This window comes from Protomyctophum parallelum, assembly GCF_964188405.1.
Source record: "Protomyctophum parallelum genome assembly, chromosome: 17".
Lineage (NCBI taxonomy): Eukaryota > Metazoa > Chordata > Actinopteri > Myctophiformes > Myctophidae > Protomyctophum > Protomyctophum parallelum.
This window is the reverse complement of record NC_139719.1, coordinates 37,708,058-37,734,562: the sequence shown is the minus strand read 5'-3', so window position 1 is coordinate 37,734,562 and position 26,505 is coordinate 37,708,058. Positions and strand designations below refer to the sequence as shown.

The 26,505-nt window shown below is 43.9% G+C and overlaps 1 protein-coding gene across 1 annotated transcript; it reads left to right on the top strand.

The window, feature by feature from the left end:
* Nucleotides 1-279: 279 nt before the first annotated feature.
* ubald1a (UBA-like domain containing 1a) lies at nt 280-23,734 on the top strand. The gene is made up of 3 exons (XM_083788081.1): nt 280-572; nt 1,264-1,320; nt 23,309-23,734. The coding sequence occupies exons 1-3, from the start codon at nt 465-467 to the stop codon at nt 23,666-23,668; spliced, it is 525 nt and encodes a 174-aa protein (XP_083644207.1). The 5' UTR covers nt 280-464; the 3' UTR covers nt 23,669-23,734.
* The last annotated feature ends 2,771 nt before the right edge of the window (nt 23,735-26,505 follow it).

Here is a 26,505-nt window from a genome sequence, read left to right as displayed (position 1 = left end):
CCTCAAAGTGGAGATGTGGCTCCTATCCGACCATTCCAAGCGTATACTAACAACAATATTTGAGCGCATGCACGTGGGCGATACGTGCGTCGCATTTAAGACGTCAATACACATTAAACAGTCTCGCACTTGAGCTGCCAAAGATTCCGCGATCCACGACGCTCGGGCCGCAGAACTCCAAGTCCCGGCAGCGGCGCCCTCGCCTCATTGGCTGCAGCCTGCTGCCAGTCAAACACACGGGGGCCGCCTTCCACTACCGCTCCTACAGTAAATATTTGTGTTTGCTCAACCGGCTCTAATGGTGGACGACGACTGAGACACAGAAAACCGAGAGAGAGAGAGAGAGAGAGGAGGAATTGGAAAAAACTCGGAGAAAAGAAGACGGGGATTTTAGCAGGAGGACGCCACGCTACTAGCCAGCCGCGGGTTAGAGAGGAGACACACGCCTTGGGTCTGACAAAAACATGGATGAACTTAAACATCAAGTGATGATCAACCAGTTCGTCCTGACGGCGGGTTGTGCCGCAGACCAGGCGAAGCAGCTCCTGCAAGCGGCACATTGGCAGTTCGAGGTGAGGACGGACGATGCACCCGGGTGTCGCTTGCCAAAAAAAGAACAGATCTACAAGCTGACAACGCGTCCCACTGGGGACGCGTTGTCAGCTTGTAGATCTGTTCTTTTTTTGGTTGGGGGTGCAGGCAGGCAAGCGAAGCAACACGGCAACACTACGAAGTATAAATGATTAATGTTTATGTCTGGAACTCGCCCTGTCATTCATTGCCAGCCAGTAGTCTTTTTACTTTACCCGTTAAATAAAGAATGTGTTATTTGTTGTATATGAGCCGACTAGGTATTTAAATGATGAAGTCTAGTTCTCGTTTATTTGAATGATGATGCGTGCCTTGCGGTGGCTTAAGGCTGACAGTGAGAAATTTACAAAATAAACCCCCGTATCCAATTATAATTGACTCCAGATTAAATGCCGGTAGTATAATCCGCCACATGACTGCAAATGCTGTTATGCAATAAAGATGCTGCTTTGCTTTGTATTGACTATTATATAGCAGCCCACAAAGTGTTTAGTCTGCAAACTGAAAATAAGATATTTTTGACGTTTATAACGTTTATAAACACATGAACAACGTTGGTGTTCACGCTGTTTAGCCTCTCTTGATCGTTGGTCCATTTATGCCAACTATCAGTATCACGTGTGTTGGATTAAAATGTTGGTAACCTTTGTTTGTTTTGTTTGTTTATTATAGACCGCCCTCAGTGCCTTTTTTCAAGAAACAAATATCCCATACGGACATCATCAAATGGTGAGTGTATTGTATGGGATGAAATCATTACGTATGTTACCCTCATTTATTGTTGACCTGTTTTGAACCCATTCATATCACGAGCCAGCTTTGTTGTAGCTGACCGCTGTCATTATGAAGGGAACGGTAAAGACAAGCCCGCACTGGTCGAGAATGATGTTGTGGCAACAATAACAAAGAAGCACATGTCCGCCATGTTGTGAGTGAGAGCTTCGAGAAATAAACACACAGGCAGACATGTAGTTTAGAGAGAGAGAGAGAGAGAGAGAGAGACACACACACACACACACACACACACACACACACACACACACACACACACACACACACACTGACTGAAGCACGGGAGAATGGGGGGATTCTCAGAATTGACCCACTTATTATTATTATTATTATTATTATTGGCAATAGAAGTGTAGTATATTGAAAATTAGATTTAATTGAGTGTTGAGGGGAAACTTATACATTTGATCAATTGTGGGACTAAAAAGGAAGAAAGGGCCCCTTTTTAATGTTTTCTTTTTTCTAGGGAAGCAAAAAAGAGAGTCTTTCCAGGAAAAGGGGGCAGCTGCCTTTTGAAACAAGCCATACAAGCAGCTGTAATCCATTAATATGGCAGCATTGCCTCTTCTGGAACATTACTGCTGTTAACAGTAGATGACCAATTTCCTCCCTCAGGGATCAATAAATCCTTGGATGGGGTAGAGGTTGACACCAACATTCAAACAGTGGCTGAAACAAACCGTGGACAATATTGTTTTTAATGCCGCATTGGCAGCAAACTGGCACGTAATGTAGCTGTGTGAGTTGTAGCATCTAGAAGCAGCTTACTTCTGGAATGGACCGTTGTGTTGTCATTGTCAGGGATTTGGGCAAAATGCTTGATCATTTTGTCTTTGTCAGGTAGCCTTTTCTGTGTGTGCAGTGCATGCTGTCAAAGTGTGACATCAAACGTGACATTTTAGGTATGTGTTATTGAAGAAAGAGGGAGACGGTGGTAGAGTCAAAAGAGGGGTTTTGATTGTTCATCTCATTGTGACATGCGCTGAGTACATACATTTATTGCATTGCTTGCAGAATTTAGTACATCATTGACGTCATTCTGCACACAGAAATATTCTGGCAAATTATTGCATGTTATTGTTGTCTTATCGCAGGGCAGCTATAGCACAGACCATCCTTTGTCACCCGTTGCCCTGCAAACAAAGGCTTAGTCTCTGATTTAGCCCCGGAAGCAAGCGTCTCACCTGCAATTACTTGAATATACAGAATGAAGTACAATTAGATGACCTATCCTGCGTCAAAAACATGATGGCTAAGCTTTTATGTACACAAGCAATACTGTAGGGTGTGTGTGTGTGTGTGTGTGTGTGTGTGTGAGACGACAGGTTTATTAAACAATTCAGATGTTTGCAATTTTGACTCTGTAAACAAAACTGTGTGTACACTCCCAGCCTCAGACACACATTGCAAGTATGACCTTAGACTCTTTGCATGTATTGCATTTGTGTTTGGTGTGCATACACGTGTGTGTGTGTGTGTGTGACTCAACTCAGCAACAGTGTAGTAGGCCAGCAATGTCGAAAGCCTTGCTGGCTTATCAGGGCCACGGCACTGCCTGGTATACAGACCTAATCCACTTTGCTCTCGCTCTCGTAACTCTCTCTCTCTCTCTCTCTCTCTCTCTCTCTCTCTCTCTCGTGTGCTTTCTCTATCTCTCTTGCCCTCTTAACACTCTCTTACTCTGACTCTCTTGATCTCCACTGCTCTGTGGCTGTCACCCGTAAGCCTAATTTATCCTTTGTCACACGACAGTATCGTCAAAAAGAACTGATTTCCGTTATTTAGGCAAAGAGCACTGTGATACGATGAAGCATACATTAGGCATTTCTCTTTCTGTCTGTAAATCCCTGTATCCCATCTCTTCTCTTTCTGTCTGTAAATCCCTGTATCCCATCTCTGTCTCTATCTCTGTCTCTCTACTGTTTCCCATTTCTTTCCCATATGTTTTCTGCTCTTTCTCCCCATCAATCTGTCGCTTTATCTGTCGATATTTTGTTCGATAGTCTGGTTCATTAACCATTTAATTCACCTGCACTTGCACACTTGCAAGTGCAGGTGAATTAAATATTATGTACTGAACCAAAACCAGTGTGTTTAAAAACAAACTCATATTACAGTATATGATTGATATTGTTGTTAATAAGTTATTAAACTTGTTATGATTAAATGTTAGCAGTATCGGTATCATTCCCACATTGATACTGGTATCGGATCTGTATTCTTTAGTAAATTACAACTCAGTTGTTGTTTAGTTTAGGACACACATTGCAACACAGTACAACACACATAATGCACGCCTGCGCAAAACACACAAAATACTTTTTAATAATTATAAAAATAATATTTTCACACACTCATTAACTGTCTTTGCATGGCGTGTTAAATGTTTATACCCAGCAATACTTGAAGTTAAAATGCTCTGGCTAGCTCACCCACTCACTCACCATTTGTATATTTGCTCTCTAAATCCCAGAGCCTCTGGTGCGCCCATTCCGCCCAAACAAAATGTAGCCTTTGCACAGACATGCATTTTAGAGTCTGTAATATATTGGTGTGTGTTCATGTATGCATGCCAGGGAGGCGCACTCTGACTCTAGCATGTGGTGATGTTTCATACTACTACATGTCTATATCTATGTATTTATGAAGACGGTCAACAAAGCTCACTTTATTGTTACAATGATAATTATATATAATAATAGAAACGTATGGTATTATCATTAATTATTATTATTATATAAATATTAATAAAATAATGGTCAGATAGAAATTGAAAAGTAGTGAGACAGTATGAGCGTGTGACAGATGTCTTAACCCACTCTGACCGGGCACCCATTTTGGTGCATCATGTTATGCTTTATCTATTTAAAAATAGCAGATCTACAAGCTCATATCGCGCCACCGAGTGGCGCGATACGAGCTTGTAGGTCTGCTATTTTTTGAAAAATCGAAGAACGACTGACATTTTTAGAATCTGATCTCAGGTCAGAATGGGTTCATCAGACCAGTGTGTGTCCGGCGGAAACCTCGTATGAATCTGATCTCAGGTCAGAATGGGTTAATCAACCATCACCGTCATCTGGCTAGGACAGAGGACAACATGTACATTATACTCCAACCACACCTCCTCTCCTCTCCAGTCCTATCCTCTGGCCTTAAAACAAACGGTACCGTACCGTAACCATACTGCAGTGCATTCTGACAGTATGTGAAAGGGGCTCAAAAGAAAGAGGTGGCAAAATGGGCCCTTTTTGTGTAAGGGCAGCATTCTACCTGATTACTACTCCCTTTTTATGTCTCTCTCGTCTTTCCCACTTCACCTACTTAATATCCTCTCCACTTTCGTCTTCTCTCTCTCTCTCTCTCTCTCCTCTCTCCTCTCTCCTCTCTCTCTCTCTCTCTCTCTCTCTCTCTCTCTCTCTCTCTCTCTCTCTCTCTCTCTCTCCTCTCTCCTCTCTCCTCTCTCCTCTCTCCTCTCGCCTCTCGCCTCTCGCCTCTCTCCTCTCTCCTCTCTCCTCTCTCTCTCCTCTCTTCTCTCTCTCCTCTCTCCTCTCTTCTCTCTCTCTCTCTCTCTCCGCATCAATGCTGTAACTGCTTGTTCTGTTTCCAAGGTGTGAACTGGGCGTCTTCTATGCAGGAAGACAAGACACAGTAACTCAGTGTTCTAGTCTGTGGTTATTAGTACTCCGCCCAGAATTTTAGGTCTGCAAATTTAATTAAAAACAGCATTATTTAAAAGACCCAGTGATAAACTGACCATGAGTGTTTCCCCCTAGGATAAGGTTGTAGCAGCGTTGGTGAATATTTATCACACAAAATGATTTGCCCTCAATAACTCGGGTGAATGCATCACGCTCAGCGAGATAAAGAGTGTCTGCTGATTGTGCAAAATAATGTAACTTTAGTTTATTAAGATGGAGCTGTCTTCCGAAATATATAATATAATATATAATTATAAATTTATTAAAAAAAACAGCTGTGGCAGTGAATGCATATAGTAGTTTTCAACCCTTTACATATGGCCGATTTATTTATTCGGTATTTGACAGTTTTTGTTATCGTTGGACAATTCCATGCTTTAGCACTTGTTCTCCTATGGTACCATAGGCATAGGAGAGACAACGGGAAAATGTTGACCAAAATGTGTGAATTAATTAATGCAGATGTAGATAATTTAACTCTTGGGAGTGTAAAATAATAAAACCAAATGGACATTTGGTTTCATTTTACACTCTCAAGAGTTAAAGATCTATGAGGTTACCAACTCTCCATCATTTAGCTGGGGACCACCTGGAACCCCTTCAAGGACCACCTGTGGTCCCCGGACCACTGGTTGAAAACCACTGAAATAGAGGACACATTAATGGTTATATCGGTGTGTGGGGTTGCAGCCTGGCAGAGCGATTACAGAGACAGAAAAGGTCACACAGGTTTCTCCATACCCCCCACACATGCATCTGTCAACAGATCAGTCCTGTCCATGTGTTTGAGCAAGACCCCCCCTGTTGTGACAGGACTCTCTTTGTAATTCACACTCTGCAGCATAACATTAAGTCAGATAACACTGTGGATTTCTGGACAGCAGCATGCTGGATGAGGTGCTGGGAGAGGGTGTGTTTGTGCAGGGAGCAGGAAATAACCTTTCGCTTTTTGGCTGTGTGTGTGTGTGTGTGTGTGTGTGTGTGTGTGTGTGTGTGTGTGTGTGTGTGTGTGTGTGTGTGTGTGTGTGTGTGTGTGTGTGTGTGTGTGTGTGTGTGTGTGTGTGTGTGTGTGTGTGTGCGCGTGCGCGTGCGCGTGCGTAAGTGCGACTCCGAGTCCTCAATTCTAATTTAACTCTGCGTTTAAAAAAAAATAGATACTCGGTCAACTCTGCACTTTAAAAAATAGATAGTCAGTCTCTCAGGGTTAAGCTTTTACTGTACGTGTGGTCATCCGTTTAGTAACAGCATATATTTAACATTTCAACATTGGATGGTGGAGACGTGTGTGTGCATGTGTGTCTCTCTGTATGTCTGTGCATAATAACAGACACACTTCAGTCTCAGCCTTGGGCAGAGGAGATTTGTGTATGTGTCTGTGCAAGGACATGGATAAGTGCATATTACTAACATATCTGTATGTGGGCCATGGGCCACAACCAATAAACATCACTGACAGACCATACCATGTGAACAAGCTATTAAAGCACCTGAAACATTTAAACCCTGGAAGTAACCTGGAAAACGGTACAAAGTCTGTGGGTACACATTTGTAATCACATTGATCTGAAAGTGTGTTGTGTTGATTAGTACCATCTTTAGTAGCTAGATCCAGTAACCCCTCTTCAGAAGTCCTGTTTCAACGTTTTGCTGCCGCTGAACACATCCCCAGCATGGCCTACATTATGTACTGTAAGACATTATTTTTAGGATGTTTCTGCTTTTGTTATGAGATCCTACAGCAGAGAGAGAGAGAGAGAGAGAGGGGAAATGGACGAGGGAGAGAAGAAGAGCGAGGGGGAGGCCATGCGACACAAGTCACAAGCAGGGTTCAAACCAGTCATTTACAACCAGCTCTGTCTGAGTCTATGCAGTACTGCTGCTGAGTGCTGACTGCTTACCCCCAATTCTATTATACTAGACTGGTGGCCGGCTGTAGAGCTCCGGTCGCTAACGATGGAAGTTGGGGATCCACGCCCCACCCGCCTATGCAATACCTGTGTCTGTGTCAGAGGACCATCTGTCTCTCTGTGTCCCTTTATTCCTATATATGGAGTTCTGTGTCAGGCATGCCCAAATATGAAGTGTTGTGACGTCAGAACAGGCCAACTCTATGCCCATATATGGAGTTATTTGTCAGGCATGCCCACTTCTGTGTCAGGCATGTCCAAATATGGAGTGTTGTGATGTCATATATGGAGCATGGGCATGGCAGGGTCTGCGACACTCGGCACTGCGCTCCCGGTGGGGGTGTGGAATGAGTGTGTCGAATTTGAAGTCGGTGGGGAGAAACGGTCCTCGAGTTACGTGCATCACTGCCGTATACACGAAACGTAGACGTACAGACAGACGGATGTGGTGCATTTATAGATGGATATCACACTTCTTCCTATTGTTGTCTCCACCAGCCGAAGGCATGGGGAGAGTATGTTTTGCACTCCGTCCGTCCGTGTGTCCGTGTGTCCGTGTGTCCGTCCGTCCGTCCGTCCGTGACCAGCTAATCTCAGCCACCGTTAACCCGGTCGATGCCAAATTTTGCACACACACTCCCTGGATGCCAACCATGAACCTCTGCCCCAAACTTTCCAGAACGGCCTGTTATAGCGCCACTAGGAGGCCGCTTTGTGCAAAACAGGTTTTTGCACAGCACACCTACAGATTTTGTCCAAACATCACGCAAATTGGTACACAGTCTCTCTAGAGCCATTCAACCAAACCGGTCTTTCATATTTCTCACACTCCATCCTGATTGGTTAAGATTGGCTTCCAAAGTTCACAGGAGTGCTCAGTTTCAAACAAAATGCTGCAAATCATGAACACATCGCGTGATTTCCGTGAAATTGTGCACCCACATTCCCACTAGGCCGAGGACAAAATGCCACATGAACAATTTCAACTCAGCCTCAAGGTGGCGCTATAACTGGCCGAAAAGTGTTTTTACCTCTAACTGCACGGATCTGTGGATAACCTGGTGGAGACCTGTGCCCAGAAGGGCACTTTTTCTAGTTCTCTATTGCAGTGGTTCTCAAAGTGGGGTCTGGGTAACCCTTGATGGGGTTTCAGGAGGTTCCCATCCAAATGAGTTAATAATGGAATAAAAATCTGTTTTACGAGGAAGAATTTCAATTTGTACAAGCTCACAATGCGTCACATCATTTTTAACAACGCAAATAATCTTTTTATGGGTTCCCTGGCACAAAATCGTTTCAGATGTTGGTCCACTGCCAAATACATACCAGTTTGGGGGTCCTTGACATCAAAATGTTTGAGAAACTGATCTATTGTTCCTTTTTGTATTTTATTATTTCAAGTAGAGTGAGTCACGTTTGCATGACACTGTAGTTTATCTTTTTTTATTTTTTAAAGTAGACTGGACCAGAAAGCTGTGAGGGAGACGCGGTGGTATTTGATCCTAGACCAACATAGTTACATTATATGCCTCTGAGGGGGGGGGGGGGCATTTTAACCACTACACCATTGACGGGCATGGAACTGTGGGTTGTGACTGGCATAGTGTGCCATTCAGTCATCCAATCGGGCAGACTAATTCAGTAAGTCGGTCATTCCGAAGTGAATGAATCAATTGGGGGAGGGGAAGGGGGGTGATTGCAGCATCAAGTGACGTCAGTGAGGCAGTATTGGGTAGTGCTGCAGGGCATTCATATAAAAGCCCACACAAGGTTGTATGTCCGTTTCCCGGCACCGTGAATAACCCCAAACAGGGGGGTGAACGGGAGTGAACAGTGGAGTGGGGATGCAGGACTACAGTTGTTACTGGTAACTAGGAGTGTGTGGTTTTGCAGTCCGGGCGTGGCTTTTAAAAACAATAGAGTGTTGGAAGTCCTAAACCTCTGCCAAGACTTTTTAACAAAGCTAGAACATGTGCACCACACACACACACACACACACACACACACACACACGCACACACAGGTAATGTAGCTAAAAGTGTGTTTATGTCGTCTATGTGTGTACAGTACATGTCTGTGCGTTCCTCTGAGTATGCATACTGTATGTGTGTGCAGAAGAGCAGAGGTATAATTAGTGCCATAAATCATATGAGAACACGGGTGAATGTCTGCTCTCATTCCTCCCTGGCTGTCTCGACCTCTATCCCTCCACCATTGCACCGCAGCGACAGACAGATGGGATGGACAGGCAGGCAGATGTGAACAGTGGTAACTGATAGGAAAAGTGAGTACTGAAAAGCTTTTGAGTACAAAAAAACAAAAAACAGGAGAGCAGAGGGCCATTAGGCAAGAGGCAGGGTCGGCCAAGGCAGAGGGGCCAATCGACAAGAGGCCGGTGGACCAAGGGGAGGAAGAGAGAAACAGACAGACAGAGAGAGAGAGAGGCTGACAGTATAGAAGAGGCTAATTCCAGGGCAATGCCAGGTATTTGACCAGCAGGGAGATATAATGACTTTGAGTCAGCACAGGCATGCGTTGTTTTCCAGTAAGATCAGGAACAAGAGGTCTCCTGTCCCTCAGTGGACGACTCCTCAAAATGACACAGCGGCCCTATTAACATTTGGAATGAGCTGAACTTTCATTTATATGTATTTATGTACTGCGATTCGGACTGTATGTGAAATTCTCAATTGCATCATGGTCTCAGGTTTTTGCGTATGTGTTTACACAACAAATAGTAGTGTTTGTGTGTGTGTCCAGTCTGCCAAGCAGTAAGCCACATCTGTAGAGGTTAGGTGAGGTCTGTATAGTGCTTACAGCGTGTTCCAGAATGCTCTGTCCCATGTATTTATTGGTGTAGCTCTTCCAGTTACACACGACACTTACACGACACTACACACACACACACACGCATGCACGCACACTCATATAGAGTGTCGCAGTCCCTCCCCCTTTCAGAAAAACGAGTGGCCCAGGAAATGAAAACCCAATGCATTCTCCCATAGGCATTTCTTATTTAATTTATTTAAAGACCTTTTTAAGCGCCGTACGAAGCCAACTCTTGTTGTGACAAATCATGACAACACACACAATTTTTCGGGCCAAACAAATAATTACAAAGAAGAAAAACAACAAAAAAAGTGTTGTAACCTGCCGTTTTTTTCTACTTTCTAATTCTTTGTTTGGCCTGAAAAATTGTGTGTGTTGTCATGATTTGTCACGACAAGAGTTGGCTTCGTTCGACGCTTAAAAAGGTCTTTAAATAAATTAAATAAGAAATGCCTATGGGAGAATGCATTGGGTTTTCATTTCCTGGGCCACTCGTTTTTCTGAAAGGGGGAGGGACTGCGACGCTCTATTACTACACCATCAAAGGACCATCCATTCATTTAGACTAGGTGCTTTATTTCAATAATCCCCAACTTTTAACCCGCAGTTGAGTGTCTAAATACTCTCAGTTGAAGTGAGGACTGACTAAATGTACAATTTTCTTACGAAACCTGGACCTCATAAATGGTAAAGCATACTGTAAGAACATGCGCAAAACACGCTGTCAGTGGAAATCTGTGGGTTTTTCTGTGAGGACCAGATGTGTTTATAAGCAGTTCAGTTGGATTCGGTTTCCCAGAGTCGTCGCGTAGTGCATGCCTGGGGCTGAGGAAATGAGAACAGGCACTCTTGACAAATGTGTGTTACTGTGTTTGTGTTGTGACGTCTGGAGGAGCTCGCCAATATCTCCATAATATATCGACATCCTGATATTAAATTGAATATCATAATATGATTTAGCATAATTGCTGTCTTTAAGTGGTTTTAATCATTTAAGGCCCGTTTATATGTAGAAATAAAAATGGTAAAACGAAAATGGGCAATCTACAAGCTCACAACACATCGCTGTTTTAAAACAAAACAAATATTTGTCAAAGGTATTTGGTACAAAAATATCGTGATCATAAAATCGCCCAACCATCAGCCTCTCTCATTGGAGCAGCCCCAACTTGATGTAAGATACATATTGCGTGTTCTTCTGTGTGTACAAGAGCTGGGAGTTTCTGATGGCTGCAGGGTCACGGCCAAACCCGTGAGGCCAAACTGTGTTTTCTGGATGGGTGTGGCCTACTGACAGAGTGACAGTACACCCGTTTGTGTTTGTTATTTTTAGCATTGTGCCGTGTGCAGTTGCCCAAACCAAACACTAGTAGTACCTTCAGAAAATGGAATGGGTCTGGGGTCAAAGAAAGTGTAGCGAAGGTGCTCTTTGGTGGAAACCTTGCAACTAATGAAGAACTCTTCTGTTGAAAAAAGTTAAAAAGCCATTAAAGTGGCTAGTTCATAATAGAAGTAAAAAAAAACTGTGATAACCCACACGTAGCGGCCAGCACAGCCTTCTTCAGGGTATGATACACTGAATTAGGCCGCGCTGGCCAGCAGAGTGCCTTGATTTCTATTTCCTTAGTTCCAAACACTACCTTGTTGTTTGAGTGACACTCGCGTGTGTGTACTGTACACACACACACACAGTGTGTGTGTGTGTGTGTGTGTGTTACACACACACACACACACACACAGTGTGTGTGTGTGTGTGTGTGTTACACACACACACACACACACACACACACACACACACACATACACACACACAGACACGCCCAACTGGCTCCACTGCTTTAACGTTCTGCCGTCTTCTCTCCTTTCACTTTCTCTCTGCACTCACACAAATACGGTCTTCATAAAGTGTCAACACACACACACACACACACACACACACACACACACACACACACACACACACACACACACACACAGTCTGTTTAATGATCAACATTCAACTGGAAAATCAAGAGAACATTGACCCCTACCATGTGCATGTGAGCTATACAACATAAACACACACACACACACACACACACACAAACACACACACACACACACACCAGGACTCATGCAGCAGCTGGGTAGAGCTACGCAGGGAGATTATTTTGTTTTTGATGTTGTTTAAATGGGGAATAGGGAAATTCAGTTGTCATAGCAGCATATCTTGGGGAATTAGTGAAAGAGCATGGGTGCTCTTTCACAACAGCTCTCCTGCCTTGCACTGGGAACAGTTCCATTGCTTTGTATCATCATGGAACTGCACAGAACAACTAGTCTTCTATTTCTGGACACTGTGGGGCAGTTGGGTGTATGTGCCTTATTCAAACGCTGCTAGGGCTTTCCCAATGCTTATTATTATTATTATTATTATTATTATACATCATGCTTCTGGGATGTACCTGCATTACCACTGCTCAATCAGACATTCAACTACTCAGCCACTCAACCGGTAGAATCTTTCAATTAGAGCCTAGGTGCTCTGATTGATCGGCCACCAATCGGTATTCGGCCTATTTTCACGCCAAATGACTTAATCTGCAATTTACCCGACCTGGACTTTTATACAATTTTTCAGGGGTATAAAAGTCAATCAGATATATAGTATAATATCGTTATGCAACTTTGTGACAGGCCTAAACATTATCCCCATCCTCCCCACACACAGGAACAGTTTTGACAGTTGATGGTAGTCATGGTATTGATAGAAGATGCAGGGGAGGCAATGAAAAGCACCAAGACCAATACCATTAACAGTTGTGACAGTGATGGCGTGCAGATTAATGGGGGGATTAGCATTGTTTATCTCTAATGCTGCAGTGCGAACCTGTCTGAAAGGTGAGAGGGATAGTCACGATCCGCATGCAGAGCTGCAGCACCAGAACAAAGAAGCACAGCTAAAACTGCTAGGCTAGTACACACATGCACGTGTGCGCGCACACACACACACACACACACAGACACACCCACACGTGCACAGCACATAGAAACGCAATGGAGCAGACCCTGTTTAAAGATTTAACAGGCTGTCCAGTTAGTGTTCATGCACTCCTCTCCCTCTCCCTGTGCCCTCATTCTCACTCCATCTTTCTTTCTTCATCTCTTTTTTCCCCCCTTCGTTTCAGCACTTTTTGTTCTTGACGAAGACTCTGGTATCCCTGCAGCTGGCTCTCTAGCTCTCTCTACCTGTGCTTCACTCGCTCTCTGCATACTGTACTGTAGTTCTGTCTCTTTGTCTGTGGCTCTTTATAGTTCATCCTGATTCTTCCTCTCTGTCTCTTTATCTACTCATTTACCTCAATGCAGTACCTTTGGAACTGCTCCCAAAATGTTTAAAGCCGTTTTGTGTTTTGACACAGATAAAAAAAATGATTTATCCCCCAAAGCAAAATTCAGTCTTAACAGAATTGCCAGCATTTGCCCAACACACAGGAAGTGTGAAGTACTAATCATTCTCTAGATTAGATAAAAGCTTGACATGCAGCAAGCCAACAGTCAGCTGAGAACAACAGAGCTTCCATCTGCTCATTGGATGTTTCTTCGGATTATTAGGTGTGTGTGTGTGTGTGTGTGTGTGTTAGGGCATTAACATAATAATCGAATAGTCGACTAGTCGACTAGCAAAACACTAGTCGACACTGTTAATTGACATCCGATTATTCGCTAATATTATTTTTAATATTTTTTATGATTTTCTTTTTTTTTTTTTGCTTTTCTACAGCAGACATGCAGTCATGCAGCTGTGAGCTCGGTTGTTTTGTTGGTAGTTCGCCAACTTCAGTACTAATCCATTCTTGGCTGATTGTTTTCATATCATATACAAGCCTACTGTACGTGGGTTTTGCCGTCACCCTCACGTGTAGGTGCGGTGGGCGGCGGTGGCACTAGCAGCATTCAAGACAGATTTTCTTTGGGAAAAGCATATGCGATATGCCTCATAGGCTCATAAGATCAATGGGGACAACTGCAGTGTGTAAATACTTTTACTATTGGCGAGTTTATTACTGTAGTTTGTTTCCACAAGTTAGATTGGAGACGTGTCGTCGTCCGGTACAGTAAAGTATAGCAGGAGTTCCTCCTCGCTCTGCCCAATATTATCCAGTTTGGTGACAGTCAAACTACAGTAGCTCTTGCCGTGATTTCATGTTTCTTCATGCTTATCCAACAAAAGTCCAGGCGTGCCGCGTGTGGCATTATTAAAAACAAACAGCTATGCCGCAGGATCATAGTTCTAATAGTCGCAAAAGACTCGCGATGGAGTTAAGTAGTTGATCATCTGATTCATAGCCTGGCAGCCTGCTAGCTAGCAAACCTCCCCCTAGCTTGTAGCTCCTTCTAAAAACCAAAGGAACTGTGGTTGTAACTTGTTGTTGAACATTTAGGGTTGTATGAAAAACATCGCATGGTTAATTCCTCCTCCTCCTCCTCCCCGCTCCAGTCTCTCCAAACATTGTGAACAACGTAACATGCTATGCTGCTCCGTAGAACGGTGCGCATCAAAAATAGCAGATCTACAAGCTCACAACGCGTCCATCCGTGAGTCATTGTGGACTTGCAACTTTGACTTGAAACAGCTGAGTTAATTTCGGCCAATCAGAGCGGCATTCAGCGTAATCTAGTAAGAGTGGCGACACTCGCGTTGACTCCCACTGTAACAATGGAATGCGGAAGTGCTCATTCTATCTCAATGGGATATAGTTCCAATGTTTGGAACTATAGCCCATAGGTGTCGCCACTCTCTTAGTACTATTCCACACGGCCTGCATTGAGTGCATTCACCGGCTCTGTTTTGCTTCACTCGCTGGCTGTTTCAGAACGCGATGTTTTAATGCTTGATTCATTGATTGGATGGAATAAATATCATATTTTACCGCCGACTAATCGACTATAAATCGATTTTGATGGTAGTCGAGTCGACTATCAAAAATCACGTTTGGTTAATGCCCTAGTGTGTGTGTGTGTGTGTGTGTGTGTGTGTGTGTGTGTGTGTGTGTGTGTGTGTGTGTGTGTGTGTGTGTGTACGTACACACGTGTGTATTAAGGGTGGTAAGCCGACCCTCACAGAAGAGGTCAAGAAATTAATCGGTGCTTATTGGAAGGAGTGTAGGGTGTAATGACAATTCGACATTAACCTCTTGGACCCTAGCATCTCTATTTTGTGGGGGGGAAATTAGCTGAGAGTATAACCGAGCTACAAGCTCTACACAATGTGTTCTGAGTTTGTAGATCAGCTCTTATTGTTAAAACGTTTTGGTGTAGAGAGAAGCAAAGAGTAGACCAAGTACAGAGGCGACCCCAGTAAAGTTTCCTATACTAAAATATAGAGGCGTTAAGTGGATAAGTGGGCACCTCCTCCTATCGCATGTATTTTCATTGAGTTACACCCACAACACCTCCTCCTTGCATCCCTAGCCTGATAACGAGCCACATAAGCACAGTTGGCAATTTGGGGAGTGGAATGCAGGGGAGAGGATGCAACGTTGGCCTGAGTGTTTCCCCAGCATTCCTCACCGTGTCTCGTTAACCCTGCAGCTCTGCGTGTGCCGACAGGATGGGTACCAACCAGAAGATGACGGCAACAGTGAAGCGCCATTCACCCTAAGGACAATAACTACTATAGCTATAGCAATTATTCACCCTAAGGACAATAACTACTATAGCTATAGCAATTATTCACCCTAAGGACAATAACTACTATAGCTATAGCAAATTACCATGTGAGCATGTTTTTGGTATTGCTGCAGGGACATGGCCATTGAGAACACGCATGCATTTGCGACAGTTGTTGTGTCAGAGTAGGCTATTCCAGGAAACTGAATAGCCAATCTCCAGAGATATGGCTCAGTCAGCAGGCCTTCTCTTTTTGGGAAGGTCTTTATGACCTGATTGTATGCTGCAACTCTGGATATTTCTCTATTTCAACCAACTGTTCATTGACAGGTTAGGACTAGTCTGCAGGTTGGGAATCTGCTACGGGGGCAGAAGAAGGGTTGCCATGCCCACGGGTACCCAAATGCATAAAAGAAAATCATTTATCACCACGACGTGATGCCTGGAAAGAAACGGTGGTGTAAAGGAACTGGGCTGTGAGACGTCAACGTGCTCTGGCGCATGCCGCTGCTGTGGGGTATGTACATAGATACCGGTAGACAAAAATGTGGGCGGCTGTTTTCATGTGCGTCATTTCCAGTCAGTGTGTTTTATCCTTTTAGTTTACACAGTGAGGAGTTGAAGGGAGATGCCAAGTTAACCGAGAACAAAGTGGACGGACGCAAGACTGAGAGAAAGACTGAAGGAGACCGAAACAAGAGTTAAACAGACGGGCAGAGAGCAAATCGGAGAAAGACTAAGGGGAACGAGAGATAACGGAGTGAAATAGGGCAAGCAGGGAAACCTTTTTTTTAATCGGACCACGCTGTCCGTGAAAGAGAATACAAGACAGAGAGAGGAACGGAGGGCTAAGAATGTGAGCGTGCGGTTTGTGTCCAGTGCTGATGTAAGGCTAAAATCGAGGCGGGCAGTTGGGGTTACCGGAGGTAACCAGAGCCCTCAGTGAAACTCATACGAAGAGGCCTAGAAGCAAACTTCTCTTTTCAAACTCACTCACTCACTCACTCACTCACTCACTCACTCACTCACTCTCTGATGAATTCCTGTTGGTTATACTGGAGATAAAAGCATGACATTCTCTTCGGACACACTCGACCACCATACAAACAAACATAGAGAGATTAGTTTATAGTGGAGGTCCTTCCATTTTGTTTCCAGTGACTACATTCATTCCTCATAGCCCTAACCGTAACCCCCTCTTACCCTAAAGTTGTTCCAACTCCAAACCCTATTCCCAAAACAGCTCTTGCAATTTGCAAAATGCCCTTACGTTCCAGGAGTTTCCCCAGACGGGTGTTTTGGGGCTTTTTGGGTTGTTTAGAAGAGGGTATTACTGTTTTGGGGCTGTTTAGAAGTAGAACAGGAAGAATGCCTTTATGTTCCATGAGACTGAGACAAAGAGAAAGAGAAGAGCTAAAGACTGACATAAGAGAGTGAGACAGATGTAGGGAAAGGGAAGACTTGAGAACGTGTGAGAGAATGATGCCGAGAGGGGCTGGTAGGCGAAGTGAGAAAAGAAAGTTAAGGGTGTTTTGCACAGAACATAATGCACCTGGTGTGCACCAGGACCCGGGTTCGAATACGACCCGGGTCCCATCTCACGTGTCTCTCCTCTCTCTCTCACTTCCTGTCTCATCAACATTTTTAGAGAAAAGAAAGTTAGTTAAGGAGGGAGAATGACTTGGCCTTGAAATAGAGAGGGAGACGGACAAGCAGTCTCCTACGTATCTCTCATCGCCAACCCATCATCTCCATCTGCACTCCTTCCTCATAACAGCCGTCCCCATGGCAACACTTCATCGTTGCATCAGTAAAATGTGTATGAATCACATCATCTTCAAAAATTGCTTGTCTTCCTCTCGGTCAGTCCATGTGTTTGTGTGTATACAGTACTTATGCATGGGCGACATTGGGCGTGTTCTGCAATCATGTGTCCACAGTACTACAGCATGTCATTTCTTTAACCCATTCTGACCTGAGATCAGATTCATACGAGGTTTCCGCCGGACACACACTGGTCTGATGAACCCATTCTGACCTGAGATCAGATTCTAAAAATGTCAGTCGTTCTTCGATTTTTCAAAAAATAGCAGACCTACAAGCTCGTATCGCGCCACTCGGTGGCGCGATATGAGCTTGTTGATCTGCTATTTTTAAATAGCTAAAGCATAACATGATGCTGACACCAAAATGGGTGCCCGGTCAGAATGGGTTAAGAGCAGTGATGGTTAATCTGATAACACAGTGAAATTAGAGGGTTGATTTATCGCTGCAAAAGATATTTCAAGTTTACACTTTATTTACAAAATCTCATACATAGAATGCGGCTAAAACTTCAATTGTCATTACAAAAACAGTAGGGTTGGTAAATGAATAACTCGATTGCACCCAGCAGCGCCAGCATTACATCTATATACTGTAGATTCTACAGTATCAGCTGGAGAAAACAGGAAGCGGACGTTAACTGGGTACCTCAGTGTTCACTGTTTAGCCCCAGAGCTGGAGTTTCAGTCCCCTTCAATGAAGTGTACAATGTGTTAACCCCACACAAGTTACACAACGCATTGCTTTGTCTGCTTACTTTGACCCTGGCATCCCTATTTTGGATATGGAGCCCATTAGAATGCACTTTTGGAAGAAAACCTGAATCTGCTAGAGTGAGAGTAACGACAGAGAGATGGACAGAAGTAGACAGACAGTTAAAGCGGATAAAAGGTTAAACTGGGAGGCCCAGGCGGTGGCGTAACCGTCTGGGCACCCGACTGGTAATCCAGTCGCAGTGTGCCGCGGGTTCGACTCCCGAGCCCGACACAGCCTTTACTGCATGTCTTCCCCCCATCTCTCTCCCGTTTCCTGTCAGCCTACTGTCTGTTTTCCTTCAAAAAAAACCAATAAAAGGCGTAAGCCGCAAAAAAATATCTTAAAAAAAAAAAAAAAAAAAGGTAAACTGGGTGACACACAGACTACCTGTCTATCTGTCACCCACCTTTTTATCCGACCAAGCAGAGAGAATGAGAGGCTGACAGACAGATTGACCGGCAGACAGACAGGCTGAGAGATCCTTTTCCCTGTCGGTCGATACTGTCTGTCTGAGTCTCTGACACTGTCCAAGGTCCCTTGTGCAGACAGACACACACATACACATTACTGGTGTGTGAGGCAGGCTGGCTGTGCGTTTCATTCTGCGATCTGCATCACCACATGTCCTCGAAAGCACAATGTGAATGACCTTTTGAGACTTTGGTATTTCATACAGTATTAGCAGCAATAGCAATACTGTAGTTATACTGCACCAAATAGGTATGCAGTTATATGCAGTTATTCTGCATACTCACAACAATACCCTGCTGTAGCAACAAGAATCTTTTGGTCTTTTTCAGTGTTCACACTGGTTACTGGTCTTGTTTGGGCAGGATGTGTGTACATAATACAGCCTAAGCAGTGCGTTGGCATCCTGCCTGTATTAGTTGTGTGGATGATGGTACCAGCCTTTGATTATAGCCTTCAGATGTGATTTGAAGATTGAAGATTCCAGGCTCTGTGCATCCGCTGTTGCACCCTTGTAACTTGAAGCTAATGGCAGGTTTCAAAGTCTATTTTAATGCAGCACAATATTGTCTATTTTTAGAAATGTAGGTTGCCCAGCAAATGTAGAGTATGTACGCTGACGGTGTAAACTGAGTTTAGTGGATTAGCAAGTCAGAGGGGAAGTTCTCTACTCTTAACCCATTCTGACCTGAGATCAGATTCACACGAGGTTTCCGCCGGACACACACTGGTCTGATTAACCCATTCTGACCTGAGATCAGATTCTAAAAATGTCAGTCGTTCTTCGATTTTTCAAAAAATAGCAGATCTATAAGCTCGTATCGCGCCACTCGGTGGCGCGATATGAGCTTGTAGATCTGCTATTTTTCAATAGCTAAAGCATAACATGATGCCGACACCAAAATGGGTGCCCGGTCAGAATGGATTAAGACGGTAGCTCTTCTATCATGTCTTCCAGTATCTGAGCACTGGGTCCTCTAGTCTACGACGAGGACGTCTTCTAACGTTGCATTATTACCTGATTAGTTGTCCTGCTTTAGGATTTCCGCTCACAGGGTGAGCTGCAGTGACTGAGCAGAAGGGAGTCTAATGACCACTCGGTTAGTGGGCAAGGTGGTCTGGTTACATGAATTACAACCATTAGAACGGCAAGCGTGCCTAGGGGTTGTCAAGATCATGACATTTTAAACAGCCAAAGAGAGATGAACAGGTGCTCAAAGGCGATAATAGTTGAGTTTTGAAAGGTAGGCTGGTGCTTCTAGGTGCTTCAGAACACCATAGACGGCAACATGTTGGCGTTTTAACCTTTTGTATAATAAAGTACCTTGATTTCACGCCCTCTCGCCTCTCCTCCATCATTTTCAGAGTGCTCAGATGGCTCTTCTCTTTTCCATCATGACATTTTAGTTGACGATCAAATCATACAAATAATTGTGATTTGTGTGTTTGGAATTTCACACTGACACATTGTATTATGTTAAAATAGAAAATCGACATTGTGAGAGCGAGCTAAGATGAAGACATGATGGAACTAGAGTACGTCTCATCACCACTGGTCGTAACGGATAACAACCCCGTATGATTGTCAAACTTATTACATAATTGTCTAATCGCAATAATTTGAGATATATATTGCAATCATTTTGTCATAATCGTGTCTATCTTGAAAAATGTTCATACATAAAATGCAGATCTACAAGTTTACAGTGCACCACTACGTGACTTGTAAGCTTGTCGCCATTTTTCTTTTTTTAAATATAAAATGAATACAAAGGTCAGTAATTTCTTGGTATATTTCATTTATTTCATATCTGCCCTGTACACCTTTGTATTACTTTTACTTAAGTCTAAAAGACAAACAGAAATGTAATTGTTGCAAATGTTCCAATTTCCAATGCCAAAAGAAGCCCAATTCAATTGTTAATCGCAGTTATTTGTAGGACAATGAATCGTCAACTGACATTATAATGGCGACAGCCCCGACACCCCGTCCTCCCGCCCTGCCAAAGAGCAGGAAGGAGAGGTGGTTGTTGTTTTATTAGAGGTCGCTCGCTCTCTCTACCCACAGAGCTCCAGGGTGTCTCTTTACCACAGGAAGCAGCCTGGGAGACATGAGCCAGCGCTTCCTGCCCAGAGGGCACCGCGGACATGCTCTCCTTTCATAACAACAACCACCCAACCGCCATGTGCCACCGCGACACCACTCTGTGGCCCCCGGCCCGCGCCAGATCACATGGAGCCAGTACACAGGGCCTTGGGTTTGACCTGCAGATCACAGCATTCTTAGGGGGCAAGGTGATCTAGTTACATGCACACAGACGTGTAATAAGTGCATGGTTCTAGTCTACTGTATATGCACTTCTGTCATACACGCGTGTGCATGCACGTCTGTCTCAAGAGAAGAATGGTGTTCTGTTATGAAGACTGCCTACAGGGCAGGAACGCCTGATTAATCACAAAGGACAATTTGTGACTGATGATTACTTGTACATAGTTGCAGAACGGTGCCTTTTTGGCTGCTTTTTATTTTTTTCTGTATTTTGAAGCCAGTCCCGAATGTCTATACAAAGAACGACACAAGAACGTGCAAGAAAGTTTATTGAAAAGATTATTGGTCCCTCCCTAAATTATTGTCAATTATGGCTATTGGCTAATAATTACACACGTGTGATAAGGTCAGATTCACTGAAAACACCCGACCATTTTTCTGGTGATACTGCCCTCCTAATACGTGAGGTGCCTTTTTTAAATCATTTCTTTCCAGGCTTTCTCAGCTTGCGGATGACCATGTTTTCTTTCTTTTTTTAATAAATGAAAAATGTAATAAAAAAAGACACGGCTGCCTCACATATTAGGAGGACAGTATCAGTCACCAGAAAAAAAGGTTGGGTGCTTTTCGATTAATCTAACATTGGTAAAATGGAGTTTGAAGTTACAATGGGTTTGTATATGAAGGGGGCAGGCAGCTAGAATGAATATCATCATCTCATATATATATATATATATATATATAATATATATGCACCAAGTCTCTGCACTCCATATTTGGGCATGCCTGACAGAACTCCACAAGCTGGCCTGTTCTGACATCCCAACACTTTATTGTTTTGTCATAAAGAAATGTGGTTGTCATATCTACTACTGAAGTTAAGGGTTTGGATAAGATGACACGACGCGTGTAATGCAGGCTCCCCACGGACGCACTGTGAAATGGGGACCACGTGTCCCTTCGTCATGTGCCCATGCATGATTGAATAAAGTTCTTCCACTCTCAGTCATCAGTTCGTTCGCCATAATGCAGCTGAAATCATAGCATCCCAGTCTGTGCTCGAGCACGCTCGATCGCTGTGATTTTCATTTGCATTGTTAAGCTAGGTGTGTAGTCCAAGTTTAACCTCTGGACCTTGGTTCTTATTTTTAGAAAAGAGGCACTCTGGCATGTCATTGTTCCACCCATTGCTTTCCTCAGAGAGGTCAGGAGGCGGTGTGGTGTGGGTGCCTATAAAGTATGGAACTTTGTTGTGTTCCTGGTCATAAATAGAATGTTCTCTAGAAGGGAAAGGTGGCCATTGGAGCAGGAATTGTGTTGATGATGGTGCTGTGCACACACTATTTTTAAATAGCCAAACATGTTATTCAGATACCGGCTCACCTGCAAAATGGCAGTGTTTTTATTTTCCGAGTTGTTTTTAGCGTGTGTGTGTGTGTGTGTGTGTGTGTGTGTGCACGCACACATACGCATGCACACACGCACGCACGCCCCACTGAAGGAACAGTTGGCAGTGGAATGAGCATTGCTTGCACAATGGAAGTTCAGAAAGGGGTGAGAACATACAGGACACATTGAACATATTCTGGGGAAAAACACATTATGCCGTTGCCAAGGTTGGTAGGCCTACTGAGTGTGTTTGTAGGTGCAAGAACTTATGCAAGCATGGGTGTATATGTACTGTGTACAGTATATACTCTCATATACGTGCGGCATTCATCTCTACTGTGTGTGTTTTAGTGTGTGTGTCACATCCATGTGGGTGGCTGCATGGTGGGCAAGTGAAAGTAGTAGTACATCGCAAGACCTCGCTAGACATGAAGCAGGAAGTGAGGGTTAAACAAGTGGTCAGAGGAGAAGACTGTAATGTCAGCCTAGGGAGTCCTCTGGGTGGGACACACTATCAACTTGATTTGGTTCAGTTCAGAAACGTAATGTTATTGTTGTCCTACTAGAGATGCTTGTGCGCCTTAGACACGCTCACATCTAGAGAGCACGGTCGCCACGCGTCTATGTGGTAGTGCTATCAGATTGAGACACGCACACACAAACTGTACATTTTTAAGGAAGGCAGACAACGATTTGTCTTTGGCCACTGACTCCGTGCTGTTCAGGTTGTGTTGTTGTAGCCGAAGACCCACAAAGCTGGGTTGAAAACACAAAGGTAAAGTCAGTGACTTATTACTGCCACAAAGCACAGGCGTAAACGGCACTTCCGCATACTCCGCATAGGTCACGGTCTATGACTTGGTCACCCGAACTCCGCACAAAGTTGTGCAAACAAAATTGTGGGGGTGGATTTTAATATTGTAATATTTGTCCTATAAGGGAGGTTTGCTATGCACGTAAATTAAAACAAATATCACTGTATACTGTACATCATTTAGGGAAAACATTTTGTTATACATATTTGGAATATTGAATTGTCTGGGAACTGTAGCTCATTTATTCTAGACTTGAGTCTGTTCCTTGGACCAACGCTAATTATTCTCTTCCCCCCCCCCCCCCCCCCTCGTCAGATGTGCACCCCAGCCAACACGCCGGCGACGCCACCCAACTTCCCCGACGCTCTGACCATGTTCTCCCGCCTCAAAGCCTCTGAGAGCTTCAACAGCACCGCGGCCGGCAGCCCCATGGCGGCCTCCATGGCGGCCTCGCCCCCTCCACCCCCACAGCTGGGCATGGGCTGCTGGGGGCTCCCACATCAGCAGTACCAGCAACCCCAGCCCCAGAACCACCTCCAACAGGGACTTTGGACTCAGGTGCAGCAGCCCCCCTGCCCCCCAGTGTGGCCCGCCACGCCCATGGGCATGAGCGTCAACGCCCACGCGGGCGCCGAGCAGAAGGCCAGCAGCGTGGCGATGGAGGCGGAGAGATGAGGGGAGTCCGAACGGGACTGACCTACCTACCCCTCACCCCCCGCCTCCTCAGAGGGAGGGAGAGGGAGGGAGGTAGTGGGTAGGAGGGGTTCGGGTGATGGGGGTGGGGGGAGCTGCGACGGAGTGCATACGGGTGGAGATTGGGACTCTGTTCCCTATTCTAAAAGCGGAGGACATGTGGTTAGACGGATGGACGGATGGGCGGACGGATGGATGGGAAGGAGAGAGGTGAGGGCAAAACGCAAACCAAGAAAAACCAATGTGGACACTTCAGAAGAGAAGGAAAACCAATGCAAACATCTTAACAAAAAAAAGACAGAAAACGATACAAAAAAAAGAATATAAAGAATGATAAATCATGAAACGCACACCCGCACATACACATAGTAATAAGAGAGCAACTGAAATCTTTGTTAGTTTTTATTCTCAGTAAATGCATAGATTAATGTTATGGAACTAAAAAACAAAAGACAAATCTTCACACCCAAGGATACTACTACGTGAGGGTTTTTTTTTTCCTTCTTCTCCAAAGCAAGAACGTTTTAAAGGCAGCAATCTTTTTTTTCTTTTCTTTAATTTTCATTCATTTTCTTCATATGTGTGTTTCTTTCTCTGCCACTGGAGTTCTGTGTCCAGAGACAGTTTTTGGTGCATTATGAGAGAGGTTCCATATTTTTCACCCCCATCGTCAAGGCGGAAACTTTTCGTACCTCACCTGGTGGTCACCTGACTTCTTTCAGCCAATCAGGGATTCTTAAACCAACCTTTGCCGCCGCTGCTGACGACACAGGACATGTTTTTAAAAAGGTTTTCTTCTTTTCCAAAGGGCAGCATCAGCTGCTGCCACTATGGTAGATCATGTTCACGATAACTGATCCTCTCTACAACGGCTTTTTATTTCAGCGGTATGGCTGATGCTGATCATTTTCAACCCTGAACTCAGCTGACTACAGCTATCCACTGCATTGGGTTGTGCAGATTTGGGTATTATAAGAAAAAAAAAGTTTGATATTATATAGTTTATAACGTTAATTGTATTGTCTTTTTGATTTATTTTTTATTTTTGAAAGGAGGTTTTAAGATTAGGTGAGGGCTTTGAAGGTGGGTGGGTCTAGTTCAGATTGATCCTTTTGGAAAAGAGCGAATCAAAACGCAGCTAAAGCAAAACACACGCACACACACACACACACACACACACACACACACAATGAAACAACAGAGCTAGAGATAAAACCAACAACGACTACTCCATCTCTGACTCTTTGTTAAGCAGACTTGCCACTTTGCATGATGTGTTGATAAACGTGTAACATCTTTTTGTAGCAAAAGCATACATGAAATCAAGACATGTTTCTGAGCACGAAGAGGTGTGGTCTGGATCCTAAAGGCAACTCAAAGGGCAGTAGTTAATTGTTTCTCTACACAGCCGGGGTCATGCTAAGTCTGTGCCCGACAGCATCGGCTCCATAGAGGCCTGTTTGGGGGAGTGTTTATGAGTAACACACCACCACGGCCGAGAAGTGAAAACACAAAAAGCATTTTAATTGCCTCTTCCTCCGGCAAAATGTTTTTGCCGCACTAAAATATAACCACATCCTCCTGCTTTAAAGTGACACTTTCACAACGTTCTAAATCAGTTTATTGTCACATCACAGGTTTACAGGTGTAAATCAGTGGGTGAAATTATTTCTTTGTGCAAGCAACATGCAATCAATGTTGAATATATACGTAGGGTGTGATTTAGAGGTGTTTGGGTTGTACCTCCGCAGTGTTAAATGAAATGGAGCTGGCACGCGGCTAATAAAAAGTGGCAATTTTATTTAAATGAGGTCAAACGATTTCCTGTCTGAAATAACAGACAGGCAAGCACAGACATAACGAACAGTAACGGACTTATTATATTGAATGTACTAATATCATAGCCTGTTGGAAATGTGTTATAATTATGCAAGTTTGTAGCTGGTTCAATGCAAGCAAATGGGGAGATAAAATGCACCTTCAAATTTGTCACATCAGAGGTTTACAGGTGTGGACAAAGTGGATGGAATGGAAGTCCTTCGTTCAAGCTCCCATCATTTGCAGTTTTCAAGAAAGGGAATAGGGATAAAAGAAAAAGTAAAACAGGCTAGATATGTCAAATATTACTGACTGTTCAATGAGAATAAATAGCAGACATACTATAGTACATGAAGTGCAGCATTAGCAACAGATCTAGAACATAGACCTTTCATGTTTCATCACAATGGCATTCTACTTGTATTGGTCTGCATTGGTAGCCCTAACTGTATATTCAATGTTGTGAAAATATCACTTTAAAGGCAGATGCAAAATGTGGGTCTCTGTGTGAAACTGTGAAACCAGTTCGACCACAAAGGTGCATGATCTCCTGTCGGAGTACTGTAATAAGCCATGACAGGCCTCTGTCGGACAGGGCATTTTGTTATCCTACCAAAGGCACTCACATCTAGGTCGATCAGAGAGACGAACTACTTCACCGAGGAGAGTTTTTGGAAACCAGCTACTACCTTACGTGAAGACACTACAAACTACTTTCAGATATATATGTATACCCTCAGATACTGTAGTTTTAAAGGGTTTTTACGGCATTTAAGTACATGGCTTTGACCAGTCTTTGGTCCATCATACTACTGGGGGACAGTGCAGGGATGACCCATATCTACAGCAATATGTAAATGCACGGTCTGCCCCCTCCCCCTTTTTTTTAAGTTTCTCCTCACTGGATTGTATTTTTAATTTGATACAGGAAGAAAGAGTTACGGTAAGAGCTATTTTGAATAGTTGATGGTCTTTTTTAAGAGAAAAAAGATGGCAAGGAT